Raw genomic sequence first — 19,515 nt, 5'->3', positions numbered from 1 at the left:
TCTCCTCTCTGCAGTCAGCAGGGCAATGAAGCAGCAATTTCCTGCACTCCTCCCCAACCCACCTCCCACAGCCATACCATGTCACCCAACAGGATTTACCAATGCTCTATCCTCCAAATGTGGAGCGTCAAGCAAGGAAGCAGCACGTAGAATTTTTAGTCTTTGGCATCACTTGGACAGGGTCGGAATCGAATCACCGACCTACCAGACTCCAAGTGGAGGCTCTAACTACAATGTCACCGAGTCTTGTCATTTCGGCAGCGTTTTGAGATTCCAACTGATTTATTTGCCGGATTTCAGTTTTTTAGGGTTACAGTAAAGCTCCGATTCGACACTTTATCCTCCTTAATACTAGGCCTCAACCATTTGACCATTACAAGTTCTAACGACATTGTCTTGACGATTTTAACCCGATTCCACGAGGCACTCGCAACTGTCCAATACTTTAAGCAGCACTGGTTTCTCGTGCCACGAAGCCCGTTTCGCTCGTTTTCGGCCACCATATTGTCGTCGTCATTCCATCTCCAGTCGACCACTTGTTTCAGCCAGGTTCGAAATTCTCGGCGGTCTCGTGGCCAGCGTGGTAAATATCTCACCTTTCCGACGACTTTCCATTCGTAGTATCCTATCTGTCTCAGGATTTAATTATTTTACCACTGTGATTCATTTCCTTGTTTACTAGATCATTGCCCATTCTACACACACACTCGCACAACTATTTTTAGAAGCAAATTATAGTAGTATACAAGAAGAACCACCTTTAGAGGCCATTTTTCCCCACAGAGTGGGTGTTTGCCTTTTTTTTGGGCACCATGGTCCCCTTTTTGACTTTTTTTTGGGGCACCGTGGTCCCCTTTTTGAAGCGATGTTTTATGGCCGGATGCCCTTCCTGCCGCCATCCCTGTTAGTCGCCTCTTGCGACACACAGGGAATTACCAGTGAACTGGTACTCGATTTGCCGACCTCGGAAGGATGACGGGTTGAGTCAACCTCCCTGGTGTTAATTCAGCGATCGACCGGGATTCGAACCCAGGATCCCAGGATCCTAGGATCCCAAGGCCGCACCCTAACCGCTAAGCAAATTCTAGTAGTATATTGCTTTGAAAATACAAACTAGTACAAGAAGTGTGGGTGCTTCTTCTTTATTTTTATATGTGGTTAAATGAATGGAAAGTGAACTTTTGAAGATCAAATTTTGTGTAGAGATTGTAGGAGTTCATAAGGAGCTTCCAACAGGATAAGTGACTGTGGAATGAAAAGTACAGGAAGTGTTGGAGTATGACAACACAGCATTCTAAGATCCTTAGGCTGCAGCCTCTCTTTTTGCGTAATATTCAAGGGACGAAGCTGTTATGGCTCCACCAATCAGAAATAGTGTGACGGTCGACCTCCATTCCGTGGGTAGTGGCTCATCGCCTTGAATGGATTTCTCTCCCGTTGTCTGGTATGTCTGCTCAATTCCATTCCTCTGTTTTCACTTGGCTCTCCACCTCTGAACCAACCAACCGACCTACGTACCTGCCCCTCATTCTTCAGCTTTCAAACCGCACATTATCGAATCTCACGTCTTTTTGCTTTGGTTTGGACTCTGTATGACCCTTCTTCGGTCTTTGTTTCCAGGTTTGTGGCTCCTTTGCTAAACTTTCACAACCCTTCAGTGTTTCCACTCTTTCTTGTGTTTGTTCAAATGCATATTGAACCAACAAATCGTCCACTAGTGTTCACGTGGGGACAAAGTACAAACTTTGATAACGTGAACAAATTCCACATACCATGGGAGTGTGCTCATCGCTGATGGTCGCCTTGACACACACTCACATAATATGCACGTGTGCACGTTTCGAGGCATGTGTGACATTTGTAAGCAAAACGTCGAACGCAAACCGCTCGACTTTATATTCCTCATGAGGTTTCTTCACCGAAAAAGTTGCGGAATTGCTTGAGCGTACACTGCCTCTTCTTCTTCTTCTTTCTTATGCAGCACACTGCTGTGGGTAGCTTCACTGGCTGCGCTGTTGCAGTGCCCCCTCCCCTATACGTTGGAGCAGGAATTTGTAATTTGTTCAGGTGCCGGCAATAACTCATACTCTACGCAAAATACTCCGTGGGATCGTTACCGTCCACCAACTGTCGGCAGCACACGGCACGCTCACTGTCATGTCCATCTGATGGACCTGGGCGCACATTGAATCGGGGCATCTGCTGTCCAACTTTTACCCAATTCATTTCATGCAAATCACGATTTTTTTTGTCACGTGGATCAAAGCTTAGCACTTTGTGCTCTCCTGCCACGTTGTCATGAGGGGGAGGGTGGGAAGGGCCAGGGGGAAGGGGAGGAATGGAGGGGGATGGTTGGGGTGGGGGAGGAGCCTGGCATAAGGAGCCATAAATAGCATAAGGTCAGATGATAAACCTAGTACTCTGCCATACCAGGCAATTATGTATGTTATTTGTATAGTATACAGATTGAACCCCAAAGCTTTGAGGTAGCAGGGCACAGATCGGGTCCCACCACAATGCTTGCTGCACGGCCTGTCAGCAACAAGTGTGCCTGCCACGCAAACACATTGTCTCTGCCCTGCTGGTCACCAGTCAGGAGGTTTGCAGTCAGGAATATTAAATTTAACCAAAGAATACAGATGCCTCCTATTTTGGATGCGATTATGTTATGCACAAATTGCACATGATGTCAGTGTGCCACTTTGGATATATATATATATATATATATATATATATATATATATATATATATATATATATATATATATATATATATATATATATATATATATATATAGTCTTGGACCACAAAAATTGCCTGGACAATATTATTGGCACCTTTTAGAAGTTGTAAGAAATAATTAGATTTCAAACAGGTGATTCTCTGCTGTGTATTTTGCTGCTGGTGATTCTCTGCTGGTGATTGCTGTGTGTCGTGAGAGGCGACTAACAGGGTTGGCGGCAGGAAGGGCATCCGGCCATAAAACATTGCTTCAAAAAGTGGACCACGGTGCCCGAAAAAGGCCAACCCCTGCTCTGCGGGGAAAAATGGCCTCTAAAGGTGGTTCAGTTCAGGTGATTCTCCTTTACTTTGGAAGTGAACTCACCTGTGGTGAGTTGCAGGTGCCTGCAATATAAAAATCACTCGTTCAACCAGTTTGAATGGAGAAAAGGAGTCATTCTGCTGGTTTGTGTCACTGTGTGTACCACAATGAGCATGGAGAAAAGAAAGAAAACCAAAGAATTGTCTGAGAAGGTCAGACATAAGATTGTAGATAAATAATTAACACATGGACATGGACAATCTCAAGGCTACAAGTCCATCTCCAGAGACCTTGATGTTCCTGTGTTCACCGTACGCAATTTTATCAGGAGGTTTAAGGCCCATGACACTAGCAGCCTCCCTGGACGTGGCCACAAGAGAACGCTACAATCTTTGATCAAGTTAAGGATTGTTTGAATGGTGGAGAAATCACCTCGATCAACTGCTAAACAGATTCAAGCTGCCCTTCAGACACAAGGTACGACAGTTTCAACTCGCACCATCCGTCGCCAACTCAATGAAGCTGAGTTCTATCGTAGCAGACTCAGGAGGACTCCACTGCTGAGAGAGAGACATAAGGAAGCCAGACTGCAGTTTTCCTAAACATACCTGAACAAGCCAAGCTCCTTCTGGGAGAATGTCCTGTGGACATATGAGACCAAATTAGAGCTTTTCTGGTAAAGCACATCATCTCTATGTTTACAGAAAACAAAATGAAGCCTTCAAAGAAAAGAACACCTTCCCTACAGTCAAACATGGAGGAGGTTCCGTGACGTTTTGGAGTTGCTGTGATGCCTCTGGCACTGGGTGCCTTGAATGTGTGCATGGCATCATGAAATCAGGAGATTACAAAGGCATTTTGAAGCGCAATGTTGAACCCAGTGTCAGAAAGCTGGGTGTCTGTCGAAGGTCATGGGTCTTGCAACAGGAATGACCCCAAACACACTTCAAAAAGCACCCAGGAATGGTTCAAGACAAAATGCTGTTCTGAAGTGGCCAGAAATGAGTCCAGATCTAAATCCCATTGAACATCTGTGGGGAGATCTGAAAACAGCAGTTGGGAGAAGGTACCCTTCAAATCTGGGAGAACTGGAGCAGTTTGCACAAGAAGAGTGGGCCAAACTGTCAGTAGAGAGGTGTAGGTAGCTCATTCATGGTTAGAGGAAGCGCTTGACTGCAGTTATTTTGTCCAAAGGTTGTGCTACCAAATATTAAGTCTCTGGTGTCAATAATTTTGTCAATGCCATTTCTTTTTCTTTTCTGATTTAAAAGGATATATTAAGTTCTGAATCAAAAACAAAGGTTCTGTAATATTAACAGTGGAATAAAGAATTGTGGAGACCAAATACTTTTGTTAATTTCAACTTGTTTTTTGAGAAAATTGTGAGTTATTTGAAAAAAGTGCAAGGGTACCAATATTTTTGGCCGTGTGGTGTGTATATGTGTATGTATATATATATATATATATATATATATATATATATATATATATATATATATATATAATCACACACATACATATACACACATTCTATGTCATTTGCTAATACTGTAGTTTGTGTTTTGTCATGTGCACACTAAGTCAATGTACCGGCAGAAGGAGGAAGTCGCCATGCTTGAAGAGGTCACGCATCTGCAGATTCTTTTAGAGGATTTGAGAAAGTTGACCATGGACCCTCATTGCCTGCCAGCTTCCAGCGAGCAGGTACCGCTATCACCACTCATTATACTTTGGTAACGAGACTCCATTTCTGGTATTCCGATTTTTTTCCCAAATGTGTAACTCAGATCTTCTGTAGATGTTTTCTGGCTAGACATCCATTGAATATATATAGGGAGTAATTAGCTTGGGGATTCTTCGTCAAGATCAACCAAAACGTTTTGCTCTTAACTGCTGTTTTTGTCAAATTCTCCAACATTTCCACAATAACTCTACATCGCTGTGTTTTAAGCATGCCATATGTGAACTGGACTCGATATGCCCATTCTATGCAGGTATTAGCCGACATGAAAGGGTCCGACTTCAGCTGGACTTACCAAACACCACCTTCATCTCCAAGCAGCAACAGCTCTCGCAAGTCGAGCATGTGCAGGTGAGTCTGTTTGGGTGGGCAGGTGTTATTGTTATCTCTGCCCCTGAAGATTTTCACCCATGTCTGTTTGTCTGTGAACAGGATGTCTCAAAAAAATTTGGACAGATTTAGACAAAACGTGGTGGCCAGGTTGGGTGTGTGTGAAGGATGAATCGATTTGATTTTGCTGAAGATCCGGATCCAGATCAGTTTTATTATTATTATTTTTTAAAATATTCTTAAGCGATTCTTCACCATTGAGTGATGCAGCCCAAAAACGATATTTAGCATGATATTTCAAAAAGTTGTGGATGGATTATGATACATCTAGGTGAATGAGTTGGTTAAGTGATGAGAACAAGCCTAATCGATTTTGGTTAAGGTCCGGATGCAGATCTGGCCTATCAGTGGGATAATATATGAATGAATATTCATATTGAGTACCTGTGGCACGATTTGGAAACCGCTCAGGATCGGGTTTAGTCCTTTGTTAACGGCTCGGATCGCGGATTGCTAACCGCTCGGCAATATTCCATCTTATCCGTGGTTTGAGCGGGAGTTATTTCCCTGCTCGCGGTCGGGGTTGGTAATTAGGTATTTGGGACGCCAAATTGACCAATCACCCTACCCAAGACCGACCGGGAGGAGCGTCATAATTTCCAGGATTGGGGGACGGCCAGCTTAAAAGACAAGGGGATTAACCCCCCCGCCCCCCCACCCCCCCTTGATGAGGGGAGAGCCGACCCCCGAATCCGCAACAATTGCGGATTGCAACAACACTTCTGGTGCTGGTCTATCAGTGGGATACAAAAGGTAAACTGTTCAGTCTCGTGGGGTGCGCTCTACCGAGTGCCATTCTAGTTGTTGTTGTTGTTGTTGTTGTTGTTGTTGTTGTTGTTGTTGGAAATGGCATGAGAGAAATGTGTGCATGACCGCCTCTTTATACATTTTTTTTGTATATTTTTGTTTATAAAAATTAATATATTTATTTAATATTGCCTTGCCACCCCAGCTCGGCGAGTTTCCAAAGCAGCGATTCACAATCAAGTGGTTCTGCAGTGCAGGGTTGCCATTTGCGTCCACGTGGCTTTCCGTGTCCACCACCACCACCGCACACCCGGCTCTCCTCGGTCTCCTCGCATGATTCTGGCTTTCTGTCGCAGGATGTCGCTTGCTCAAAGCCGCCGTCACCTCTGCCTTGTGATAGTTCAATTGCCGTACGTTTTGTCTGTGAACCTCTTGATAGCCCTGTACACAACAAACTTGGGAATTTATCGCATACCATAGGATTATTAGATGGATAAAGGGAATCGAAGAAGAAGTGGTTGTGCTTAGGGTTGGTTCCAGGGCCTCTGGTCTCCTCCTGCCATTGTCTTATTTAATTTGCACTTTCATCTTACTGATTTTTTTTTTTTTTTTTTTTTCATCTTTTGAGCTTTTGTTTACCATTTGTATTTTAATTTATTTTTCATTTCATTTCTCCCCATCCCAATCCATGCTTTCCATCCCAACACACTCCACTTCATCCTCTCCCTACCTGACCATCGATCTTCTGTCCCACGTGTCTGCCCTATTTCACGCATCTACTCCTTCCCCTATACGTGGCTTGGCTTCCCCATGGCATGTGTGCCATCATCCCTGTGCTGTGACATAGCCTTGGGTGTGCTGTGAGGGCTGCATTCCACCAAAGGCTCATTTTCCAAGCCGGACTTCTAGCCTCTCCCTTCCACGGGAATTGCGCTCCTTCTGTCCATCTGTGGTCACTGGGTTCCTCCCCTCAGCCTCCATTCCTACCTGGAAGGTTGGTTCTGTTTTATTTTTTGAATTGCCATTCTCTACGATCATCATCATCTCTCCCATGACCTCAAGGATCATTGGGGTGCTACGCTGGGGCTTCAGTAGGCAAATTGACCCATCTCTCCGGGCCAGGTTATGGCATAAATTTGGCCAGGATGCTGGCGATAACTCGCGGACTCTTGGTGAAATGGCACCGAGAGATCTCTATTGTCCACCAACAAATGCCAGCAGGCTGGTCCCCAGTTTACCATCAATCTGAGGGAGGGTACATTCGTTCTTCTTCTTTGTTGGAGGTGAAAAGGAGGTGCTCTTTCTGTATGGGTCAATAATTCTTGTTAAAAAAATCTTGGAAATAAAATTCCGCAAGAGTTGAAAGAAAAAAAGGCAAAAGAAAATCTGTTTGACATTTTGTAAATGTTTATATCGAGAATGTGGGATATATTACTGATCTTTGAACTGGAAGTACGAGGGTGTTTATGGGATGTGTTCAAATATTTTATGTTCCAATACCTCATCTTGGGATTCTATTTCTGCTACCAAGCTCATTAGGGAAATGGGAAACTGAATACCTTGTGGGTGTGTTGAACAAAGCATCGATGCCTATTTGTGGTGTGTCTGGGACAGGACTGGAGCCGACCCGGTCCTTACGATCAACCCATGGTGAACACACTGCGACGGCGTGAGACCAAAGCCTTGGTGGGAATCGACTCTGGCCAGAATCTTAGCTCCTGCATCGATGATGTACATACCAAGGTGTGTACGCAACCCCTTATCCTGAACCTCCAGGGCCCAACATGAGAAATGTCCTGGTATATAATATCAATTAACCCTTTATCAGAGCAAAATGCCCTATTGCTTTTGGTCGTTCCGACGAAGGGTTAATGCCTAAAACATCAGCTTCTCAGTTAGCATACCTTGGCAGTTCTCAATTAGCATACCATCTTTCCATGGCAGTTAGCATACCATCTTCCCATGGCAGTTAGCATACCTCAATCAACGTTCTGTTTATACCATCGGTCATTCCATATAAATACCCCAATCTCACTTTTCCCTAACTTTCTCTTCCACTAGGAAGCTATCTATGCCCACTCCTCCCTCCACCCCCACTCCCAATCACCCTTCCAGGTCAGGTAGCTGATAACCCGGTCTCTTTCGGCCACTCTTTATAGTTAAACATATCAGACCCTGGAACCGTAACTCTCATCCAGCCCCAGATTATTCTGCTGCATGACATGCTTTAAAGCTGTCCCTTCCAGTGTGCAGTCCCTATTTTTATTATTATTGTCCATGCCCAATTTCTAATTAGCACTACCTGCTGTTGTGGCAATGTTGGGATTTATAAAGATACAGGCAAGATCGGCCCTGGATGACAACACAAATATGTGCAGACACAGACAGGGTCAAGAGACTACATGAATGATTAAACATAGGATTAATTGTCTCTAACTTGGACATGATTAACATTGTAGGTACAAAATCAAATTGTAGTTAAATTTTACTTTAAAATGTTGTTGTTAAATTAGCCAGTTGGGTGCGCCAGTAGAAGCCACAAACCTTGCAGCATACCTCAAACCACGTGGTTCGGTGTTGAGCAAATGCACCCAGGCGGGTGCGGATTACTTTGCCGTAAATACACATTCGGAGTACAAAATCAACTTCTGGTCAGATTGGATGAAATCATGTTAAGGGTTTAGGTGATACTTTTTACTTCCTCCACCGAAGATGTACCTTGATGTTATGTTTTCACCTGTTTGTCCATCTGTGACCAGAATGGCTCAAAATGTTATGGATTGATTTGAACTAAACTTTGTGGACAGGTTGGGTGTGTGACGAGGACGAATCGATTGGATTTTGGTGAGGATCTGGATCCAGATACTAGAATTTTCAAAGTGATTCTTCACCAGTGATAAATAGGACCAAAAACAATATACCGTTGGACCCCGCTATTCGTGGGGGATATGTTCCTGGAAAGTGCCGCGAATTGCGAAACCGCGAATGGCAGGGCAATGTTTCAATGGAAAAAGTGGGGAGTACTTCCTGAATTGTGAAAATCCGCGAATGTCGAGGCAAATCCCGTGAATGTCGATGATAATCCACGAATGCATGCTGTGCCATTGTTTCAATGGGGAAAAGGGAGATGTTCAATTGCACTAATAGATACTGTGGAGTGTTTTCATTCTGTACAGTAACTCGCAGAGATGACATGTTATGCAGCTGGTGGAATATCCCACAAAGCTGTTCACAGAGTGAATGGTGGGATATCATGCGAAGCATCCTGCGAAGCAATGTTTACCATGTGAACGGCGGGATATCACGTGAAGCTATGTTTACCCTCTGTTGGGATATCCCGCGAAGCAATGTTTACCATGTGAACGGCGGGATATCCCGCGAAGCAATGTTTACCGTGTGAACGGTGGGATATCCCGCAAAGCAATGTTTACCATGTGAACGGTGGGATATCAAAATTTACTTTAAATTTTTGACTCAGCAAAGTAGCCACCTTTTGCAGATATAACCGCCAAACACACTCGTGGCATTCTTTCGACAATGGAAATCAAATGTTGTTCGGGAAGTTCTTCACAACACTGTTGCAATGTTCCCACAAATGTGTTGCACTTGTAGGTTGCTTTGCTTCCACCCTTCTTTTCAGATCTCTTCCTCCCTTTGCTTCCACCCTTTCAGATGACTTCCTCTCTAGTCGTAGTCAACGTGTGGCCCTGAATGGGTTTCTCTCATCTCCTCTTCCTGTTCAGGCTGGAGTTCCCCAAGGCAGTGTTCTGGGCCCTGTGCTTTTTCTGGTCTTCATCAATGATCTATCTGACTCTCTTGAAAATCCTCTCTATCTCTTTGCTGACGACTCTACTCTCTGTCGCTCCATTCCTCGTCCCTCAGATCGGCAGTCTGCAGCCTCCTCACTCTCTGCAGACCTGCACAAAATCAGACTGGGCAAACAAGTGGAACATGTCTTTCAATCCTGACAAATCTCACACCCTTACGATGTCTCTCCGAAAAGACCGACTGGACAACCCTCCCATCCACTTTCTGAATAATCCTCTCCAAGAAGTTCTGTCACTCAAGCTTTTGGGTCTCACTATCTGCCATGATCTTTCCTGGGAAAACCACATTTCAAATCTGGCCTCCAAAGCCAGTCGCCGACTGGGCATCCTCCGTCGTGCGAAGTCCTTCCTTGGTACACCTGAGCTCCTCACCACTTACAAGGCTTTCATCCGCAGCTCTATGGAATACTGCTCTCCCCTCTGGTCTGGTGCTCCTGCCTCACACCTAGCTCGTCTTCACGCTGTTGAAACCAAAGCGTTCAGAATCATTGGAATCTCCCACGATGAAGCTAACTCCAAGGGCCTTTCACTCACTCACCGCAGGCAGGTTGGTGGTCTTTCCATCTTCTACCGACTCCTCTCTGGCCTTGCCCCCACCAGCTCTCTCTGGGCTCTGTCTCCCAAATATTCCTACAGGTCACACAAGATCTGCCTGCAACCCTCTTATGGTTAAACTGCCAAAATCAAGACTTTCTGCTCACCTTCACTCCTTCATTCCTCTTTTCTCCCGCCTCTGGAACAAACTCCCTCACTCTCTTCAATCCCACTCCAACCTCCAGGTCTTTAAAATAGCTGTTCACCACCATCTCTTATCTTCCCCCATCCAAAACCTTGATCTTTTCTACCCCCGCTAATTTCACCCAAACTCCTACACTTTTTTTCTTTTTTTTTTAAATACCAACTTCTGTCCTGGAAGTCCTTGGTCCCCTTGTGTTTTATACCTCTTCCCCTCCCCCCCCCCCCCTTCCTACGCCTCCTCCCCCCAAGCCCTCTCCCTCCCAGACTTCTCCCTGCTCTCAAATGTTGTGTTTGTGTGCTTCCCCTTCTCTCCCCATCTTGTCTTCCGCTCCCTCTTTTGATATATTTTGTTTGTCTGGTTGATTTGTTTGTGAAATAAATGTTAGCTCTTTCACGAGCCTCGATTCACTATACAAAAAAAAAAGAAAAAAAAAGCAATGTTTACCGTGTGAATGGCGGGATATCACGTGAAGCAATGTTTACCATGTGAATGGTGGGATATCACGTGAAGCAATGTTTACCATGTGAATGGTGGGATATCACGTGAAGCTCGCTAAGCCGTGAATACGCGAAGCACAGCACCCAAATGTAGAATCAGGTCATAATCGTGGCTTGTCGGTGTTTTTTTTGTGTATCTCCAGTTGCTTTGTGCGTGGCTGGTGAAAGATCGGTTTTATACCTGTCATGCTCGTGGTTTGTGAATTTTTTTTTCCCATGCGAAAAACCGTGAATACACAGAACATGAGGCCACGAATGGAGAAGCAGGTCGCAATTTATCAACCCCGAATACGTGGAACCCGCGAATAGCGGAACCGTGAATAGTGGGGTCCGACTGCATAGTTTGGTCTCTCAAACAAGAAGTAGTAGACAGATTTGGATGAAACTTGGTGGATGAGTTGGTTTCATGACCACAACGAGCGGATTTGATTTTGGTTCATGTCCGAATGCAGATCCAGTCCATAAGTGGGATACAAAATGTAAACTCTTCTGTGTGGCAGAGGTATGCACTCTTCCAAGTGCTGTTGTAGTTCAAATGCTGCTTACGGTCACTTGGGGGTGTAATATTTAAAGCAGATCTGCATGCATGCACACACCTATTACAATAACCTCTCTCATCCCTTTAGGCCGATGATGGAATTTGTCTGCAAATGCCCACATTGGAGATTTTAATTTTTGAATCGGATTTTGAATATTCCTTCTGAAGGACCTTCTGATTTGGGGTTAAACACAAGACCAGAGCCTCATCCACAATTATTTTAAATTGTGTGAAACGAAGGATGTTTGTGGCGAGTAGTGAGGACAGAAGACGTCTCTCCAATGGAGTGGCCAGCAAGGTGGTGCAATTCCACGCGATCATTGGTAGGCCACGTGTATAGTCATCTCAAAGTAAAATTACCTGCATATTCTAAATACCTCCTCCTCCGAAGGTGGATGGAGGTTATGTTTTCACTTCTGTCTGACTGTCTGTTTGTCTCTGTTTTTGAACAGGATATATCAAAAAGTTGTGGACGGATTCGAACGAAATTTGGTGGAGAGGTTGGGAATGTGACAAGGATGAAATTATTAGGTTTTGGTGAAGGTCTGCATCCACATTTGGATCCGTGAATTTAAGTGATTCTTCACTATTAAGAAATAAGGTAAAATACGATATATAGAACAATATCTCAAAAAGTTGTGGACGGATTTGGACGAAACCTGGTGGACAGGTTGGGTGTTTTACAAGACCAAATCGCTTTGATTTTTGGTGAAGATCCGGATGTAAACTGTTCAGCCTGGTGGAGGTATGCACTCTACCAAATGCCATTCTAGTTTATACTGCTATAGCAGGTAAACTTTAAGGTAATGCTGCATTTTGGAAGGTGGACGTCGTTTTAAATGACCACGCCTTCTGAAAAGTGATTCGAAAGGATCTAGGCTTGTAACGCATTTAGCCATGTAGCAAGGTCTAAACACCAAGATATTTCTTGATATGGCTTTGAAATGTGTTAATCGATCTAATTGTATGTTTCCTTTATTCATTCCACATTTATGATGCACCTCGTGCACCTGATCAAAACAGTTTTTGTTATTGTATTTCCACTTTGCGAGCAGTTGTAGTTGTAGCGCTTGCTTGACATTTTGGACGTGTGCTTTGTTATATCAGTCAGCTTGGTTGTTCTCGATTGCTTATGCCATCTACCCCATATACATCACCCATAAATCCAGCCCAGTATTTGGGTAGTCATACACATGAAGTCTTTCTGGAGCTTCTCACCAGGTTTGTGCAATATTATGTTTTTAATTTAAGGAAATAATCTGGTTCCCTGATTTATTACCTCTGCCACCAAAGGTGGATGCAGGTTATGTTTTCACCCCCTGTCTGTGTGTTTGTCTGTCTGTCTGTGAACAAGATATCTCAAAAGGTTGTGGACGGATTCGGACAAATTTTTTCAGACAGGTAGTGTATGTGACGAGGACGAAATGAGTAGATTTTGGTGAAGATCCGGATCCGGCTAGTATAATTTTTTAAAGTGATTCTTCACCATTGAGAGATGGGGCTAAACCGATACATAGCAGGATATCTCAAAAGGTTATGGATGGATTTGGACGAAACTTGGTGGACAGGTTGGGTGTGTGATAAGGACTAAACGATTTGATTTTGATGAAGATCTGAATATGGATTTGGATACGATAATTATTTAACTTTTAAGTGATTCTTCACCATTGAGAGATAGGGCGAAAACGGATATATAGCAGGATATCTCAAAAAGTTGTGTACGAGTTACGACTAAAATTGGGGGATGAGTTGGTTATGTGACAAGAATAAGCTGATTCGATTTTGGTTCAGGTCCGAATCCTTAACCAAAATCAAGTTTGGTCTATCAGTGGGATAGAAACCATAAACTGCTCAGCCTGGCAGAGGTATGCGCTCCACCGAGTGCGATTCTAGCTTTGGTTTGCAATTCTGTTTAAGATTTTGTTAGCAATCCCGGCTTATCTGGTTTAAAAAAAATTTGATCCGCTGTTTGCAATTGTATACTGTGCAGGATGCGACTGAAGATAGTCGAGAGCTGATGCTGGCATTGACGCAAGATGTTGATGCAAACATTGGGACGAGCGAACACAGCACTCCTGGCAGTACTCCTGTGTGCACGGATGACACGGTCTCCACCCATGGTGAGACCCGTTCTCCCATCCTAACCTCTCCGTGCCATCGGCCTCAACCATTTAGCCTCCTCAGCACCATGAAATGTACCTTGATGCTATAGACCTGAATTCGGACCTGCCTTCAGGTGCGCTTGTACTGTTGATCAATGTAGCCAAACCAAAAATGCGTCTGGACCAAGTACCTGCTCGATCTGTGGTGCTTGAGAATATTGAGGACCAATGAAAATGTTAGTTGGCATGAGTTGCCACGATTGTTGCTGCTTATTGAAGACGAGTCTTTTACAACAACCATTTTGGATTTTTTTTTGTTCCATTGATTTGGCTTTTTTGCACAGATGTTTAATAATCATCATTGTAAATGGAAGTTGTTTGAGTATTATATGCAGTGCATTCAGAAAGTATTCAGACCCCTTCATTTTATTCACATTTTGTTATGTTGCAGCCTTATGCTGAAATCGTTTAAATTCATTTTTTCCATCATCAATCTACACTCAATACCCCATAATGACAAAGAGAAAACAGGATTTTAGAAAGTTTTGCAAATGTATTAAAAAGAAAAAACGGAAATATCACATTGACAAGTATTCAGACCCTTAAACTCAGTACTTAGTTGAAGCACCTTTGGCAGCGATTACAGCCTCAAGTCTTCTTGGGTATGACGCGACAAGCTTTCCACACCTGGATTTGGGGATTTTTTGCCATTCTTCTCTGCAGATCCTCTCAAGCTCTATCAGGTTGGATGGGGATCGTTGGTGGACAGCCATTTTCAGGTCTCTCCAGAGATGTTCGATTGGGTTCAAGTCAGGGCTCTGGCTGGGCTACACAAGGACCTTCACAGAGTTGTCCCTAAGCCACTCCTGCGTTGTCTTGGCTGTGTGCTTAGGGTCATTGTCCTGTTGGAATGTCAACCTTCGGCCCAGTCTGAGGTCCTGAGCGCTCTGTTTCAGGTTTTCATTAAGGATATCTTTGTACTTTGCTCCGTTCATTGTTCCCTCAACCCTGACCAGTCCCCCAGTCCCTGCTGCTGAAAAACACCCCCACAGCATGATGCTGGCGCCACCATGCTTCACCTTCGGATGGTATTGGGCAGGTGATGAGCGGTGCCTAGTTTCCTCCTGACATGACTCTTAGAATTGAGGCCAAACAGTTAAATCTTGGTTTCATCAGACCACAGAATCTTGTTTCTCACAGTCTGAGAGTCCTTTTGGTGCTTTTTTGCAAACTCCAAGTGGGCTTTCATGTGTCTTTCACTGAGGAGAGGCTTCCATCTGGCCACTCTGCCATAAAGCCCAGATCGGTGGAGTGTTGCAGTGATGGTTGTCCTTCTGGAAGTTTCTCCCATCTCCACACAGGATCTCTGGAGCTCAGCCAGAGTGACCATCGGGTTCTTGGTCACCTCTCTTACCAAGGCCCTTCTCCCCCGATTGCTCAGTTTGGCCGGGCGGCCAGCTCTAGGAAGAGTCCTGGTTGTTCCAAACTTCTTCCATTTAAGAGTTATGGAGGCCACTGTGCTCTTGGGAACCTTCAATGCAGCAGAATTTTTTTTGTAGGCTTCCCCAGATCTGTGCCTCGACACAATCCTGTCTCTGAGCTGTGCAGGCAGTTCCTTCGACCTCATGGCTTGGTTTTTGCTCTGATATGCATTGTCAGCTGTGAGACCTTATATAGACAGGTGTGTGCCTTTCCAAATCATGTCCAATCAATTGAATTTACCACAGGTGGACTCCAATCAAGGTGTAGAAACATCTCAAAGATGATCAAGAGAAATGGGAGGCACCTGAGATAAATTTCAAGTGCCATAGCAAAGGGTCTGAATACTTATGTAAATGTGATATTTCAGTTTTTTCTTTTTAATAAATTTGCAAAACTTTCTAAAATCCTGTTTTCTCTTTGTCATTATGGGGTATTGAGTGTCGATTGATGAGGGAAAAAATGAATTTAAACGATTTCAGCATGAGGCTGCAACATAACAAAATGTGAAAAAAGTGAAGGGGTCTGAATACTTTCTGAATGTACTGTATGTATCTGAGTGTTCATGTGCCTTTTTGATTTTTTTTGTTTGTTTGTTTTTTGACAGATTCCGACTGCAGTTCGTTAAGTGGTGATGGGGAAGTTCCCATATCCATCCATGGATCTTGGTCTTGTCCTCCACCTCCGGTCGAACTATACTGTCCTGTGCGGCATTCCGGTGCCTCGCCTCCCGACGTTGGGCAGCAACGCGTTGCCATGGCCCCATGTCGACCACAAAACACCTCGCTGCGTGTGGCGACTATCCGGCGACATCCATCTAGCAAGCCGTCCCTGCTGCGCCGTACTGCATCGGCCACAGTACCTATTCCTATCTGTCCACCTGTTGTCCCTCCTCCTCGTCTACCAGCGGTAGACGTTCAGGCTACTTCGGCTTCCGGAGGCTCGGAGACTGCACGCCATTTGCCACCAGCTGAGATTCCCGAATCGATAGTCACACCTTCAGCACCAACCCAGTCATAGCACTCACTACCTGTCCCACATTGTCCATGTTAAAGTACTTTGTCCGGGGATTTCCGTGCTTGCCTGGTTTCTGTTCCTTTTCCACCATGATGGCAAACAGCATGATCATGAATGAAGATTTTCAAGTACAGTATTGCAGGAATCTACTGACCTAGCCCAATATTCCGGATCAATGTGTCGTTATTTTCTGTTGAACTGGTGCGCACCTTTGATGGTGAACATAGGATCGGATGCTTGCATTGTGTCTGCCCAGGGAATAATTGGAATACAATTAGACAATCGACCTCCGATAATACAATTGGCTTCCAGAAGACTAATCCATGATGTGTGTATTTTGCAATGAAAGGTATCTGGATGGAGCGAGCTGAGGTGCTGAGAGCGCTAAGCTTCTGATGGATCCTCCTCGACAACGGATGTACCATTCTGCTCCGTGTCCAACAATACACGAGGAAGACAAATGTTATCTCCACTTTCGGGAATCGCTTTCTGGAAGCTCATCGTGAGCATCGGGGCCTTGTAAAGGTCCTGCGCCCGTGATGCTCGTTTTGTACTCGGCATGGACGGTGTCTGTGCGTGCCCCATTTTCCTTCTCGTTGTGATCCTTTTTTCAGTGTGTGTTGCATCTTGGTGTTTGTGACGGACAATGTGACAGACAGATTATCGGTAATTGCATGGTCGGTTTTCATCGAGCTGTGATGATCTGCTTTAAAGGAGCGCGTTATTTTGCTCCTACCTTCTTGTTTGATGATTTTTAATGGTAGACGCTACCTTGGGCAGGTGTTCCTTTTGGACTGCATGACATGGACGGTGCTTTCTGAAGAGATGGATTCGTAGTTCAACTTTTAACTCGCAAGGACTGCGAGGCAAAACAAGTCGAATGAACGATAGGGTCATTTGGCCTTCCGCAACTGCGTGGCAACAACACCATATATTGTGTTGTATACATCATGCTATACGCACAGGTACTGCAACAACCTTTGTAGACAGGTATATTTTTGTCATCGTTCTATTTCACGAATATGGTAACATTTTAACCATGTTGGACCTTTGCAATCACCGCCTACAATTTATATGTTTTGATTATTTATTTCTTTGTGGTTATGATGTATATAGTTTATTTCCTGGGTAAGATATTGTGCTGACGTACTAACAAAGTAATAACGAAGTTTGACTAACAAAACCTGTAATGACCTCCTCCTCTTCATCTATGATCCGATTCGGTCACGATAAGCGGTCGAGTCTTTACGAGTGTTCCTTCCGGAGTTTTTGTCCTGAAGGAGATGGCAGCCCCTCATTTACTGTCAATGTTGATACCCCTCTCCCCCCTACCCTGCAGCACACTTATTAGCCATTTGATAATGACACCAGGTATGATATTGTACATTAACGTTGCTTGTGTCAGCTTCCTCTTTTTATTTTTAGCAATTGAGTTTAACAGCATGAGCATCTCCCCCTTCTGGAACTTTCTTCTCCATGGTGCGGTAACCGCAAAACAAGTGGGTTTTAATTTTTACTTTTTTTTTTGTGCTGTATTTGTGACGGAGGGATAGGGTATGACTCATCAGTTAATGGAGCACAATGTTTCGTTTTTAGTCATTTTGCTGCAGACAGATTGGTGCGGAAGTATCCCTCTCCTCTTGTTTTGGATCTCCTGGAGCTTACTATCAGGATACTAATGACACCTGTGCGATTCCCAGGCAGGTGAATTTCAAAAGCGTTGGCATTTCGGTGTTTAAACTTCAGTAAAAGAATAAAAGTACGTTTTGATTTGTTTTTCTTCCACTGGAGAATTGTCACCCTTCAAGAGGTTCTTCAATTTGTGACTACATGCATGTGTTTTGTCGGCAAACGTCACATCCACCTGCAAATAATCACTCCAGTTCCCGCAATGATCGATGTTTTTTTAAAATTTTTTAGTTTGGTGCTGGTTTTAAAGATACCGTGCTCCGTGGTACTGACATACATACAGTACCGTAACTACTTTGGAATGGATTTATTTGACATGGAGATCGATGTGCTCTGTGACGCTACATCTTGTGGAAAGTAAAGCAGTTTGTCGCTGATGTTTTTCAATAACTAGTCAGACCTGAAGATGCACCTGAAGGACCAGTTTGGTTTTTAAAAGTGTTTTATTTCAAATTGTGAATTTATCATCAATTTCTTCTTTTTTCGTGTAGGTATACCGTTCAGCAAGGTGTTTGTATACCCATCAATAATGTTTAACCCGGTGCTACCCGATGATCACTAACTGTTTGGTATCGCATACGGTTGGCTCTTGAAATCCGGCTGGCCTGGAGGACCTGTTTAAAGACCACGTTTATGACACTAGTTTCCTCCATCTGTTGTACAAACTCGGTCCCGTTCTTTCTCCTCATCTAATAAAGATGTCACTTTGCACGATCACGTGGGTATTTGTGGTGGTTTGTCTTTACTTTTTTTATGCGACACGTCACGGAGGCATTGTTTTTGGGTTGTCTGTCCGTCCGTCCGTGATCGGTTTTCGTTTCCGTGATAACTTGAGAACGGCTGAAGGGATCAAAGTCAAACTTGGTGCAGGTAGGTATAATAATGAACGGGTGTATATTCATCTTCTCCAAAACCATGAAACCGAGCGGCCCCAAACTTTGCCTGCATACTTATCGGTCTTCAAGGGATTGCATGAATGAAAATTGGGTGTTTGGGTGTGTTTTTGAAAATCATTTACACCAACAAGTTTACCTTTGGTCAGCCTGCATTCAGGTAGCTCTGCTTGGCGTCTTAATTCTGCCATTTTGTCCGCTCAACTCAAGTATGCCTTGCCTTAGAACATGTCGGTTTCTGTACAATAAAGCTTTTTTTATTCATTCATTCATTTCGGTTTATTGCAATAATTAAACACTGGACAAGGCAGTTCGAAGACTGAAATTTGTCAAGTTTACAATAATAAAAGTATTTCATAAAATTTACAAATGTACATAGAAATAATAATAATCAAATATCAAAATATCAAAATAAGTACATGGAATAAACAAACATACATAATCAAACAACAATAAAAAATATATAACATTCTACCAACAAAATAACCTAAAATAGCAGAAAACTTAAGAAGATCAACGAACATATTATGCATGTAATTGATTTTATGCATCTACAATTCCACATAACAGAATTAAGCATTTCGCTCAAAAAAGGAATTGTGGAATTCTTGTATCTTTGAGTCTTACACCAAGGTAGGTCAAGATGTTGAGCCTTTCTGAGTTGTACATTATATCGAAATACAGATTGTCGGGTAGGAGGAAGAATGTCACGGTGACGATCACATTTTAAAAGACAAAGTCCAAAACGCAAGAGAAGCTCATTCTTGCATTCGCTCAACAACTGTAAACCAAAATGACTATGTTGTTGCGCA

The 19,515-nt window shown here is 43.7% G+C and overlaps 1 protein-coding gene across 2 annotated transcripts in view; it reads left to right on the top strand.

The window, feature by feature from the left end:
- The window catches only part of LOC137433795 (protein MTSS 2), a 65,573-nt gene extending 47,046 nt beyond the window's left edge, over positions 1-18,527 (top strand). For both annotated transcript variants that reach the window (XM_068126151.2, XM_068126150.2), the window contains exons 9-15: positions 4,641-4,748; positions 5,039-5,136; positions 6,128-6,332; positions 6,770-6,916; positions 7,537-7,665; positions 13,514-13,643; positions 15,712-18,527. In XM_068126151.2, coding sequence (XP_067982252.1) covers positions 4,641-4,748; positions 5,039-5,136; positions 6,128-6,332; positions 6,770-6,916; positions 7,537-7,665; positions 13,514-13,643; positions 15,712-16,124 — 1,230 coding nt within the window. In that variant the 3' untranslated portion in view covers positions 16,125-18,527. The remainder of the gene's footprint in view (positions 1-4,640; positions 4,749-5,038; positions 5,137-6,127; positions 6,333-6,769; positions 6,917-7,536; positions 7,666-13,513; positions 13,644-15,711) is intronic.
- Positions 18,528-19,515: the final 988 nt, after the last annotated feature.

Source organism: Myxine glutinosa, chromosome 10 (genome assembly GCF_964187855.1).
Source record: "Myxine glutinosa chromosome 10, kmMyxGlut1.1, whole genome shotgun sequence".
Taxonomy (NCBI): Eukaryota; Metazoa; Chordata; class Myxini; order Myxiniformes; family Myxinidae; genus Myxine; species Myxine glutinosa.
This window is presented reverse-complemented; position numbering and strand designations above follow the sequence as displayed.